Raw genomic sequence first — 12,758 nt, 5'->3', positions numbered from 1 at the left:
AATGCAAATATTCCAAAATATGAAAAAAAACCACAATCCAAAACACTTCTGGTCCCACGAAGTCCAGATTCGGGATTCTGGACCCGGACACAGGAGTGGGAGTGAGGGTCATGTGGCGCTCCGTGTTTGCATTTTGGGGAACCGCCGTGCTGTTCTCCGGAGAAGCTGCACCACTTTGCCACCGGTGGTGCAGGAGGGATCCACTGTCCCCACATCCCCGCCAGCTCTCGCTGATGTCTGTCTGTCTTATTCTGGTCGTCGCAGACGGTGTGAAGTGGCATCACATCCGTCTGCATCCCCTGCTGACGGGGAGCATCTTCCCATGCGCCTGTTGCAATTTGGCACCTTCTTCGGGGAAACATCTGCTCAGACCCTTTGCCCGTCTTTAGAGAGAGGTGCTTGTCTTTTTACTGAGTTGTCAGAGTCCTTTACGTGTTCTGGCTGCAGGTCCGCGGCCAGATACACGGTTTACAAACAGCTTCTCCGATGCTGAGGGTTGTCTTTCTGCTTTATGGTATTGTTTACGGCACAAGTTTTACATTTTTATGACTTCCCATTCATCTCTATTTTTCCCCTTTTGCTGTTTGTGCTTTTGATATCGTATTTAAGATGTTTTCTAACCCAAGACCACAAAGATTTACACCTAAGATTTTCTTCTAAGAAATTTTTAGTTTTACCTCTCACGATTATGTCTGGGATCCATCTCGAGTCAGATTTTGTGTATGGCGTGAGGAAGGGGTCCAACCTCGTTCTTTTGCATGTGGCTATCCAGTTGTCACGGCAACATTTGCTGAACAGACCATTTTATCTTTTCCTACCACTGGTGTTGCAAATCAATTGACCGTCAATACAAAGGTCTGTTCTGGACCTTCAATCCTACTCCAGTGAGGTAATGTCTGTCCTTGTGTCAGTCCCACTGTTTTGTCTACTGTAGCTTTGCGGTAAGTTTTGAAACTATTGAGTCCTTTAGCTTTGTTCTTCCTTTTCAAGGTTGTTTAAAATATTCTGGGTCCCTTGCATTTCTTTAGGAATTTTAGAATTAGCCTGTCAATTTCTGCAAGAAAGACAGCTGAGATTTTGATAGGGGTCATGTTGAATCTGTAGGTCAAGTTGGGGTGCATTGTCACCTGAACAACAAACAGTAAGTCTTTTATTTCATGAGCATGGGATGCCTTTCCACATATTCAGGTCTCTAATTTCTTTCAAAAATATTTTCTGGTTGTTAGAGTAGTACAAGTTTTGCACATCTTTTGTTAAATTTATTCCTAAACATGTCATTATTTGTGATGATAATGTAAATGGAATTATTTTCTTAATTTCCTTTTCACATTGTTCAATGCTAGTGTATTGAAATATGATAGTTTTTGGTTTTTTTGTTTTTGTAAATTCACCTTATATTCTGCAACTTTGCTCAACTCTTTTATTAATTCTAGTAGTTTTTTTTTTAGTGGGTTCCTTAAGATTTTCTATGTACGAGATCACGTTATCTGTAAATAGGGATCTTTTTACTTCTTCTTTTCCAATCCGGATGCCTTTTATTATTCTTGTCACCTCCCTGCGGCCCTGGCTGGAGCCTCCAACACAGCGTTGAACAGAAGTGAGAGGGGACACCCTGCCCTCATTCCCAGTCTTAGAGGAAGTCAGCCGGTCTTCCTCCATGAAGTCTGGCGTTACTGTGCGTTTTCTGTAGATGCCCTTTATCAAGTGAGGAGGTTCCTTCTATCCCAAGTCTGCTGAGTGTGTGTTGAGGGTTTTTATCATGAAAGGTGTTGGATTCTGTTAAAGGCTTTTCCTGCATCTATTGAAATGATTATTTGTTTTGTCTCTTGCTGTTGATGTGATGTGTAATATTATCGTGATTGGCTTTCATGCATTAAACCAACCTTGCATTGCTGGGCAAATCCCACTTGGTCACAGTGTCCTCCCTTTTTTATATGCTGCTGGATCCACTTTGCTAGTGTTCTGTTGAGGGTATTTGCATTTATATTGATAACTGTCACTGTTTTTCCCCAGATGTTTCAACAACTCTGTCAAACTGATAGTGTTTTCTGAATGCTCACACGCACCAGATAGATCACATCAAGTCTCTAATCTCGTCCCCTCCCCTCCCAGGACTCAGATCTCCTGCTCCGCTGGGGACTGACCACCTCTGCCTGTTGCTAAGCTGTCACCTGAGACCTTCTCCCCTCCCCTTCTGGTGGGGTCTGCTGTTAGCCGTGGCTTATTCTTTCTTAGTTGATTTTCCTACTTTTGTCAAAGCAGTTCTCTGGCAGTTTACTAAGAAGGGGCACGTGGGAAGTAAATGTTTTATGTCCATGAACGTCTGCAAAAGTCTTCATTCTCTCCTCACACGTGACTGATGGCTGGACGGGGTCTGGAATTGAAAATCAGTGTCCATCAGGATTTTGAAGATGTTCTCCATGTCTCCAGTCTCCAGCGACGTGGTCACTTTGTTTGTGACCCTCCTGGTCACTGGTGTCCTGATGTGTCACAGGGCACGGGCTCTGCCCAGTGCCAGGGTTTGGCAGGCACTCGTGGGCACTCCATGCAGACTCGTGGTTTTCGATCTGAGATTTCTTGGACTGTTGCTTTGACATTTTCCTCAACTCTGTTTTTCTGTTTTCTCTTTCTGGAACCCTGTAAGATGGACGTTGGACTTTCAGGATTGACCTGATTTTCTTATTTTTCCCCTTCCTAATTTCCGTTTCCTCATCTCTTTTAGCCTAATAGCTGGATGATGGGCTCAGCCTTATCTGACCGTTCTGTTGCATTTTGACTATCGTATCTAATTTAAAGACCTCTTTCTTGACCAACCCTCCCTCCTCCGTGTGGCCAACCCTCCCTCCTCCACAGTGTGTCCTATTCCTTGTCTTTGTGGGTCACACCTTCTTCCCCTCCCCCTTCCTCTCTTCCTCCCCCACATCCAGCCTTCCTCCTCCTCGCTCCTTGGCTGCTGTGCTGCAGGATTTGGGGGAGCAGAGACTTGAGTGGGAGTGTCTTTCCCCTGCGTGTAACTCAGGCCCTGTGTCCCCTCTGTCCTCAGGGTCCTAAAACGAGGAGGAAGCGCCGCGGGTCCGTCCTGGGCCCATGCTCCCTGGCAGAGGTGCTGGGCCCACAGGGCTCCGGGAACCAGCCCCACCCAGCCCTGCTGATGCAGGGCCGCTCTGTCTGCCTTCCAGAACATGCCCAATGTCCGTGACCACGACGCTTCTGTCTACCTCCGCCTCCAAGGGGATGCCTTGTCTGTGGGTGGCTATGAGGCCAACCCCATCTTTTGGGAGGAGGTGAGACATCTGGAACTGAGGGGGCTGGGGCGGTGGGAAGGGTTTGGGGTTGCGTCTCAGCGTGGAGAGGGCCTCTGCCAGGAAGCCCACCCTCCCGAAGCTCCTCGGGGCACACCTGAGAAACCGCAGGTGCCCTGGACCTGCCGGGCTTGAAACCGCAGGTGCCCTGGCCTGCCCCTGAAGATGTGGCACACAGGCACAGCTAGAACCGGGCAGGCGGGGGCTTTGCCTCAAAGCGTCGGCAGTTAGAGGCTGCACAGGCTGAGATCATGAGGACACTTCAGTCCTCTGTCCACCAGCAGGGGACCCTGTGACCTCCCCCACCCACTGCCTGCAGCAGCATCACCCAGCCTGGCTGCTCCCCTGGAGGCTTAGGGGGCAGAGGCCCCGCGGCCCCTCCTGCATTTCCGCAGTTAGTCCGCAAGCTGAAGGACCACGTGGCTACTTTGTGCACTGAGCACAGCTAGCTGGGGAAGGGTCAGCCTGGAGACTGGCTCAGAAGGATGCCCTTCAGGCGGGCGGTCAGGGCGGGCTTTCCCAGGGAGGGGACCGAGCGGAGCCCTGCACCAAGAGGACAAGCCAGCACGGGCAGGTCTGGCGAGGAGGTGCCCGGTGAGAGGTGAAGGCCTTGAGTCAGGTTGAGCTCACCATTCCCGGCGAGCACTGGGAAGGTCTGCCTTCCAGAACGTGCCCAACGTCTGTGATCACGTTGCCTCTGTCTACCTGGAGTGGCGGGGCCAGCAGTAGAGGCGGGCAAGGCTGGCACACGTAGGGCTTTGGGGGCCACAGGGATCCCCAGGGGGCTTGAGAGCATGGAGGGCACAGTGTGACTTAGGAGAGGGGTTGAAGGACGGTGGGGAAGCAGGGAGACCAGGCAGAGGCCACTGTGACACTCGAGGCAGAGCAGGTGGGACCTGGGCAGGCTGGGGGAGGGGACAGACGGGCCCCCTGTTGATGCGCAGGAGACAAACTGCGGGGACCTGTGGGTGACCACCCCTCGGGTTCATCTGACCCAGCGAGGCTGGCCTGGCCCCCACCTGGCAGCCGGGGCCTGGGCAGCCGTCACAGGGCAGGTTTGGTGCGGGGACACACGCCCTTCTCAGGGCCAAAGGAGACGTTGCCCTGCCCTGGCCCGGCAGGTGTCAGACAAGTTTGCCTTCGGCCTCTTCGACCTGGACTGGGACGTGTTCACCCAGCACATCGAAGGTGCCATCAACCGTGTCCCCGTGCTGGAGAAGACAGGCATCAAGTCCACAGTCTGCGGCCCAGGTGAGTGGGCGCCGTGGAGCTGGGGTGCGACATCCTTGGGTTCTCTGGGCTGAGACCGTCGGTGCGATGCCCGTGCTGAGGCCGGCTGTGCCAGGAGGGGTCCAGGGGGCTGTGGCCTCTGTCCTGGCCCAGTCAGCCTCTCCCATCCATTCGGCTCCCGGGGCGGCCTTTGCTGCCAGGTGCAGCTGCCGGGGGCGGGGGTGGGGGACAGACGGCACAGCGTGCGGGGTGCGAGTGGGCGCTGAGGGCCGTGACTCACTGCCCCCACCCCCAGCGCACTCTGCCTCGTGGGACTGGCAGTGAGAAACGCAGGCCTGGGAGAATCCCAGGGGTGCGCGGAACCGGCGGCTCTCGTTCTAATTAGCCTGGGGAGCGTCGCCCCCGAGAAGCCCTATGTCGGGGAGACGTGCGTGCGAGGACGTTTTGTGTCTGGTCTCCCAGTCGGGTTGGGAGGTTTCCTGGGAAAATCAGCATTTCTCCTCGCCAGGCACGGTCAGTGGCCTTTGGCCTGCAGAAAAGAGCAGGGAAGTCCCAGGCCCCCTTGACTTAGGGGGACAAGGGCCAGCAGAGCTCCCGGTCTGGGACTATGGGGGTCAGGGCTGGTGGGGGTGGGAGCCGCGAGCCCAGCCCGTCCTCACTGCCCGGAGGCCCACGCGTCCCCGGCTTGCTCAATCCCGCTGAGTCATCTGTGAAACATCCCAGAGACCCTTGTCCTCGCAGCTGCCCTCCCGCTGGCCCCGCTGGCTCTGTCCTCCAGCTCCCTGGGAGCCTGCTCAGGGCCCCTCTTGCCTGCCCTGGGCCGCAAACAGTCCCAGCCCTGCCGAAGAAGTGCCCTGGCTGTCCCCAGACCTCACCCAGGCTCCCTTCTTCCCACCCGACAGCGCCTCCTCCAGAGCCCTCCGTCTCTGGCCGTTCTGGCCTCTGCCCCCTGCCCGTGCCCCTCACAGCCCAGCCTCTCATGGCCCCGGGCAGCTCGGAACACTTGGCCAGGGTCTCTGCCCTCCTCGAGCCCCTGCCCTCGAGACTGAACGTGGCCCTGCCCCTTTGCCCTGCGGCTGTCCCCTCCTGCTGCCTGGGAGCTTTCCCCAGCTTCCCCATGGCTCCCGGTCACCCCCCAGGGAGCAGGAGGACACTTGCCACTGGTCCAGGTGCAGGGCTGACCACACGGGCTTGGAGCACCAGCCCGGCCGGCCACCCCCATGCCCCCACACACAGAGAAACCAGCACGCATCAGACCCGACGACCCATGGTGGCCTCATTGGTACCGTAACATGCTGGTGACGGTGGGCACAGTGCGCCGTTACGGGTTGCTGGGAGCAGCCGGCACCTCACCCTGCCGCGCCTTCTTTACGAGAGGCCGCGGGCAGCAGACAGCGCAGGGCGCGGCCCCCTCTCCTGGAGAACCTACCACCCGGGCCTGCGTCCTCAGAGGACGCGGCAGGAGCCTATTTGCCGGGTTGCCTGTGCCTAGGCCTCGGGACAGGGCGGTGAGCAAAACCTGGCCCTCCCCTGGCGTAGTCACTGGTGGTGACAGCAGGGTATGTGACAGGAGCACAGCCTGTGCCCAGGTCAGCGAAGGGTCCTTGTCCAATAGCAATGGCCGTGAGACAGAGCCAGACCCCAAGAGAGAGCCTGGTCACTCATAGTCGCTGGCTCTGGCAAATGCCGAGCAGCCCTGGGGAACTCGGCCGGGGCAATCAGGGAGGCTCCCTGGAGGAAGTGGCACTGAGCTGGGTCTTGAGGATGGGGCACCTGGAGGAAGGAGCCACCTGCAGATAGTTGCTCTCCCGGGAGACCCCGCCCCCTAGGCATGCGCACTGGAGGGCCCTTCCAGCCTCCCCTTCCCTTTCAGAATCCTTCACGCCCGACCACAAGCCCCTGATGGGGGAGGCTCCTGAGCTCCGTGGCTTCTTCCTGGGCTGCGGCTTCAACAGTGCAGGTGAGTCAGGGCAGCAGCCCACCTGGCACCCCGTGCGTGGTCCTCCAGTTCTCAGAGCTCCCGGGGGACAGGCCCAGGAGCAGTGAGGCCCCTGGTGGCCGTGGGGACAGGAGAGGCGGAGGAGGCTGGCGGGGAGGGGTGCCGTCCGGTTAGGAGGTACGCAGCTCCCCAGGAGTGGGCTCAGGGCCCGGCCTGTGTGTGCCCGTGGAGACCTGGGCACAGGCCGGGGACCACGGGGAGCAGCCCTCAGGCCTGCGGTTCCCCTGCCAGGAATGATGCTGGGTGGCGGCTGTGGGCAGGAGCTAGCACACTGGATTGTCCACGGGCGCCCCGAGAAGGACATGCACGGCTACGACATCAGGCAAGTGTGCCCGGGGGGCCCGCGGGCAGGGTGCGTGGGGTGCGGTAAACAGCCAGGGCCAACTAGGAGCCTTCCCTGGAATCCCGTGGCTTCTCGGGAGAGGCAGCGGGAGGCGGCGCTGAGGGCCCCGGGCTGGCGGCTCCACTGCGCTGTGCGGTTTCCAGGCTGTCTTGTCCCAGGGTCCTGCCTGACCTGTGGACAGCTCTGGAGCCATCCCCTTTACGACAGGGGAGACTGAGGCCTGGGAGCGGGAGGGACAGGGCTGGGCTGGGCCGATCACTATCGTGCGTGCGGCGCCCTGGAGCCAGGCAGCCCCGCCGGCCGCCCGTGCTGCCCCGCTGTGCGGTCACAGGGCGGCAGGAGTGAGTCAGAGCCAGGCTGGGCGAGTCCCTGGTCTGCAGCATGGGGCAGTGACGGTGGCTGCAGGCGTGGGGACGTGTTTGTGTGGTGGGTGCTCGTGCTGGGTCTGGACACAACACTGAGTAACCAGAGCTGGGTACGGGCCGGGGTGCTGATGGCCACAGCCGGGAGGCGTCTGTCGCCTGGTGACCTTCTGCACGTCAGAACCATCTCTTAAATAGCGCAGGATGGTGACACAGGCGCTCCCTGACTCAGGCGGGGTCTGGCGGGTGGTGGCTGGTGGACCCGGGCTCCTGCATCTCATCCCCACGGTGGCCGACCAGCCCACTCTGCACAGCCGCCCGGAGGCGGAGGGGGCGCGTGGAGAAGGTGTCCCATACCTCTGCCGTCCTCGTCCCTTGCTGGCCTGGTGAGGACATTGCACCCTGGGGAGGTGGTGTCTGACCCCTCAGACGGACGCTGAGGTCCCCTGGCTGCCACCTTCCCCAGGTGCCAGCGCGGGCACTGTGAGGTCTGCTCTGCGGCTGCCTCAGCCCACCGGGAGCCAACGCCAGCTTCCCACGGCCACGTTTCCCCGCCTGTCCCCTGCTCACAGACCTCGGGGGCAGGGCAGGACACGCCTGTGTCACTCCTTCCTCTGACACCCAGGAGACACCCTCCATGAGGGAGGTGCCGGGCGGACGGGCAGTCAGAGCCCGCGCTGGGCGCATGTGCCCGGCCCAGGGCTGACCCCGCGCCACTGGCTTCAGGCCACGGCAGCCGCCTCGCACGTGGCTTCCTGTGAGCCCCCTTGGGAGTCAGACGGGTCCCATTGCCCCAGCCCCACACCTGTTAGCTGTGTGGCCCTTGGCCGGTCCCTCCCCGTCCCCGAGCCTCTGTTTCTCCACCTGTGAAATGGGAGCAGCGGTCAGAGTGCGTCCGAGGCCCCTGCATGTAGATGCTGCGCCCAGTGCCTGCCAGAGGGTGGAGGTCATTCTGGGGCATGGGCGCCATTTCCAGGGAAAGTCCTGGGGGTCCGGGTTAGCCAGGGATGGGCCGTTCCTTGTTTAACCCAAGAGCGTGGCTGCCTGGCTCTGCCCCTATCCTACACCCGCTGCGTGCTCTGCCACTCCTCCGCGAGTCCCGCCCCGGCCCTCACGGGCCCCTCCCTCCCGCCTCCAGCTCCTGGCCGGCGTCGCCTGGCGCAGGTGCAGGCCGGCTCTGCCGTGGCCTCACTGTGGGACCACGAACACTTGTGGGACCCCTCTGGGCCTCAGTTTCCTCTCATGTGAAATGAGTCAAACTTGGGGCCCTGCAGCAGGCAGCCGGGGGATTGATGGGGAGGGCCCCTTGCCGGTGGCACGCAGCCCGGCCCGCACTGGGTCAGAGCTCATTAGATATAATGACTCACAACCCTCACATTGGGGTTCTAGCAACCGCCGCCCCCACCCGCTTGCTAGAATTATGTGCAAACCAAGAGTCAGTCGGCCCTGAAAAGGCTTGGACAGGCGTCCTTGAGGACAGACACTCCACTGAGGGCGCAGCTGTGAGGAGGGGGCTTAGGAGGATAAGGATGAGTGAGTCCGACAGGTGGGAGCGGTGGGGGCAGCTGCTCTGCCAGTGCGGAGGCTGCGAAGAGGCCTGGGCCACAGGTGCAGCCTCGGAGCCTCTGAGCTCAGTGGGAAGCAGCGTGGGGCCCGCCGGGTTGGAGCTGGACACCACCAGGGGGCTCAGTGGCTGCATGCTGTGTCCCCAGCCTCAAGGGACAACCCGAAATGATCATGGTCACACCATCTCTGGCCCCAGGGGTTGGATTCTGCAGCTGTTCCCCAGACACAGCTGCGACTTCTCCCAGAGACACTGGGCCTCCTGGGCCCCTGGAGTTTGGAATTGCAGACGGGGGGTTCCTCACGGGAGGGGCTGCACCCCTGCCCCTTCCTCCACGCTGGTGGGGGGAAAGGGGGTCTCTTGCCAAGAGGGAGGGGACTGGCGTCCCCACATGCCGCCGACCCTAAACGTTAAAGGTCCTTCACACTGACCTTCCTGGATCACTCGGGCTTCTTGGCCCCTCCCTCCCCTGGTGTGGGGGTGCCTGGGACTCCCCAACACTGGACCCTGGGCAGGAGACAGCAAGGTGATGTTGCCCCCATCGGGATGGGGGCTGCGGCTTGGCCCTGGGCCTGCACTGTCCACTCACTGCTCCTGGGGCCATCGGGGTGGGGCTGCAGATAACGATGCTGAGCTCCGAGTTGGAGAGCCAGGATGCTGGCCCGGGGGGCCTCCGGTGGGGGACAGCGCCCGGGTTTTCCCTGGGTCCCTGGCCAGCTGGTAGGCTGTCCTCAAAGCAGTGACCAGGCCCCTCATCCACGGCAGGCGCTTCCATCAGTCCCTCACGGACAACCGCCGCTGGATCCGCGAGCGAAGCCACGAGTCCTACGCCAAGAACTACTCCGTCGTGTTCCCCCATGACGAGCCACTGGCCGGGCGCAACATGCGGAGAGGCCCCCTGCACGAGGTACCCCCATGAGCTCCCGCTATGTGCCAGCTGCCGGGACTCCCTGGGATGTCCTCGGGGTGCCGGGGTGACAGCAATGCAAGGGGCACCCCAACCGCAGGTGGCGAGGCAGCTGCTCGTTCCCCAGGGACTGACCAACCACGCAGGTGCCGGGCGCTGGGCTCAGGGCTGGGAACACCTGGGGGACACGGTGCAGATGGCCCCCTCTCGCTGAGGGGCTAATGTCTAGCGGAGCAGACAGAACATACTCAAGAACACACACCCGGGGCCTTCCTGGCAGCTGGCAACAGCGCTGCCCGATGGAGGTTCTATGTGGGGGGCACACGGTGGGCGAGTGCAGTGGCACCTTGGGGGCTGGGGGAGCAGCCAGATCATGGTGTGCTGAGGAGGTGGGACCCTGCTTGTACACCCTGCGGTGGGGGGGGGGGTGCTCTTCCACCCTGGTGAGCTTCTACATATACGATGAAACCCACTGTCAAGTGCCCTTCCCTCAGTTCCTTCAGGTCTGCCCCTGTGTACTCTCGTGGGCCCCTGAAGACTCAGGTGCTCCTTCCCTGTGCTCCCAGCCCTGTCTCCGTCCCCCTCACTGCCCCCGGTCATCTGGGGATGGCAGATGAGCAGTGAGCAGGCACTGCAGGCCTGTTGCTTTGCTCACTTGGGAGCTGGGGCTGTGTCGGTCACACTGGTTCCTGAGCACTGAGCCACTCGGGGAAAGTTTGTTGAATGCATAGACTGAGGAGGGGCTCAGGGCCTCCCGCATCGGGGACTCCAGTGCCTGGCCCCAAGAGGGACCCCAGTATTAGCTGCACCTCCCAGGAAGAGACCTGGGGACATCAGTGGTAGAGGCCGGCTCCCAGGCTGCCTGGCCCTTGGCCCAGCCAGAGGGGGCAACTATGATCTCAAGCCGCACATGGCCTCAGGGGCTCCCCAGTCTGTCCCCAAGCTCGTCCCCACCCCTTGCCAGTCCTGGCAGCTCAGAAGCCTCCCTGAAAGAACCGAGGGTCCACTCACCCTGCAGTGGGCTCAGATGTGCCCTTCTGCCCGCGCAGTTCTGAGCAGAAGCTCCCTCCCCGCATGCCTCGCTCCCTCCTAGCTGGGGTCCTTCTCGTGACACTTAACAGCCACCTAAGCTTGTTGTCTGTCTTTCTGCTTTTTAAGTAGAGGAACCTACCCCCGTTCAGTGGGATCTTGAGACCAGCATGTTCCTCCTTGGGAAGGTACCCCATGGGGTGTCCCCGCCATTCCCTGAGGGGGTGGCTTTTGTGCTCTCCACTGCTGCCCTCTGGGTCCCCAGGTGCAGAGAGGACCTGTCAGGTGTCCCTACTTGGCATCGTGACCTTGGGAGCCTCTCCTCCCCTCTGGTCTCCCCACTCTGCCTTCCCTGCCCCTCGCGCCAGACTCAGCTTCCGAAGCCCCCCGAGCCCTGGGCTCCGGGCCCCTGGCTGGTCGCACGCGGTGGTCCTGGAGCAGGGCCCTTCCAGCCCTGAGAGTGGGGATTCTTTTCTGCAAACCAAATTAATTTTCAAAGAAACTGGCCCCTATATTATTACTCTATATGCCCACTGTATTTGTTATTGTGGGAAAGTACGCAAGTCCAAGTTTTCCGTTTTGGCTGTTTTTGAAGCGCACGCCAGCAGCATTACGTACACTTGGCGCTGCACGGCCACCACCACCACCTAGTTCCAGAACATGCTCATCCCCCGTAAGGAAACCCCGTGCCCTTAGGTCACGCCTCGCCCTGCCCAGCCCTGGCCGTGGCCAGCGCCCTTCCCTGTGGACCTGCCTGTTCGCACACTTGGTGCAGAAGGAATGGACCAGCGTGTGGGCTTTTGCATGGGGCGTCTTTGGCATAGTGCACGTTCTCTATTCACCCGCTGTAGGACGTGTCAGAACTTCCCTTCCCTGTGGGCTGAATAACATTCCACCGTCCACGTGGACCACACTGGTCTATCCTCTCACCAGGGGCAGCTGCTGGCTGGTCTCCACCTTTCGGTGGCTGTGGGCAGCTGTGGGCAGTACTTGCGTGAGACCCTCTCTTGATCCTCGTGGGCACACCCGGGAGGGGGCTTGCTGGGTCATGAGGTGCCCTGGTCTGAGAGAGCCATGGACAGGGGTTTAGCACACTGACTGCCACACGAGAAAAAAGTTTTGTCCTTGGGGCCACAGTGTTTTATTAAGAAAATGGAATAAAAACTTCAAAAACAAAATGATCGTTTCTAGTTCAATTGAACATTTATTATTTTTTATTGTTTTCTGTATATGAGTTATTAATACATACAATCAAATTATCACTATTAATTGTAACAGTAAGAACATCCACAAGTAAGATTTTCATGAACCGACTGTAGCTACAGGTGCTTCACGAGGCCCCGGGCTCAAAGCTAGCGTGAGTTAAATGCAACTCATGTGGCAGTCAATGTGCTGAACAAGAGAAATGTTTCCTCTCAGCTCTGGAGACTGGGAGGCCCAAGATCAAGGTGCTGGTGGATTTGGTACCTGGCGAGGGCTCCCGTGGCTCGAGGACGGCCACCTCCCGGCTGTGTCCTCACACGGGAGGGAGCGCTGGCGTCTCTTCCTCTTCTGGGGCACCCGACCCAGGACCCCACACTCATGACCTCATTTAACCTTCGTCCTGGCCGTAAAGAGCCTGTCTCCAAAGGCAGCCACGCTGGGGGCTGGGCCTCAGCATGGGGATTTGGGGGCACAGCTCAGTCCATAGCAGATGGGATTCCAGAGATGGGGGGCCCTAGGGCGCGGCAGGGGTGTTGGGGAGCACTGCAGGGTGCCTCAGCCTGGGCTGGCGTCCTGGTCCCGAGACCGAGGGCCTTTGCCGCCTGCCCCTGCCGCCCTCCGGCCTCCGCCCTCCACGGTGTCTGGCGGGGCGTGAAGGTGCTACTGTCCCCCTGCCAGGAGCTCCTCGCACGAGGCTGCGTGTTCCAGGAGCGGCACGGCTGGGAGCGGCCGGGATGGTTTCACCCGCGAGGCACGGCTCCGGTGAGTAGCGCCTGCTGCACGTGGAGTGGAGCCCACCCGGCCCAGGAGGCGGGTCGG

The 12,758-nt window shown here is 59.9% G+C and overlaps 1 protein-coding gene across 1 annotated transcript in view; it reads left to right on the top strand.

Moving 5' to 3' along the window:
* Positions 1 to 12,758, top strand: part of SARDH (sarcosine dehydrogenase) — a 55,016-nt gene that overhangs the window by 10,264 nt on the left and 31,994 nt on the right. The window contains 6 exon segments of the mRNA XM_045562561.1: positions 3,180 to 3,284; positions 4,424 to 4,553; positions 6,406 to 6,492; positions 6,763 to 6,853; positions 9,566 to 9,707; positions 12,618 to 12,701. Coding sequence (XP_045418517.1) covers positions 3,180 to 3,284; positions 4,424 to 4,553; positions 6,406 to 6,492; positions 6,763 to 6,853; positions 9,566 to 9,707; positions 12,618 to 12,701 — 639 coding nt within the window.

Source organism: Lemur catta, chromosome 10 (genome assembly GCF_020740605.2).
Source record: "Lemur catta isolate mLemCat1 chromosome 10, mLemCat1.pri, whole genome shotgun sequence".
NCBI lineage: Eukaryota > Metazoa > Chordata > Mammalia > Primates > Lemuridae > Lemur > Lemur catta.
The sequence above is the reverse complement of the archived record's forward strand: the minus strand, read 5'-3'. Positions and strand labels throughout refer to the sequence as shown.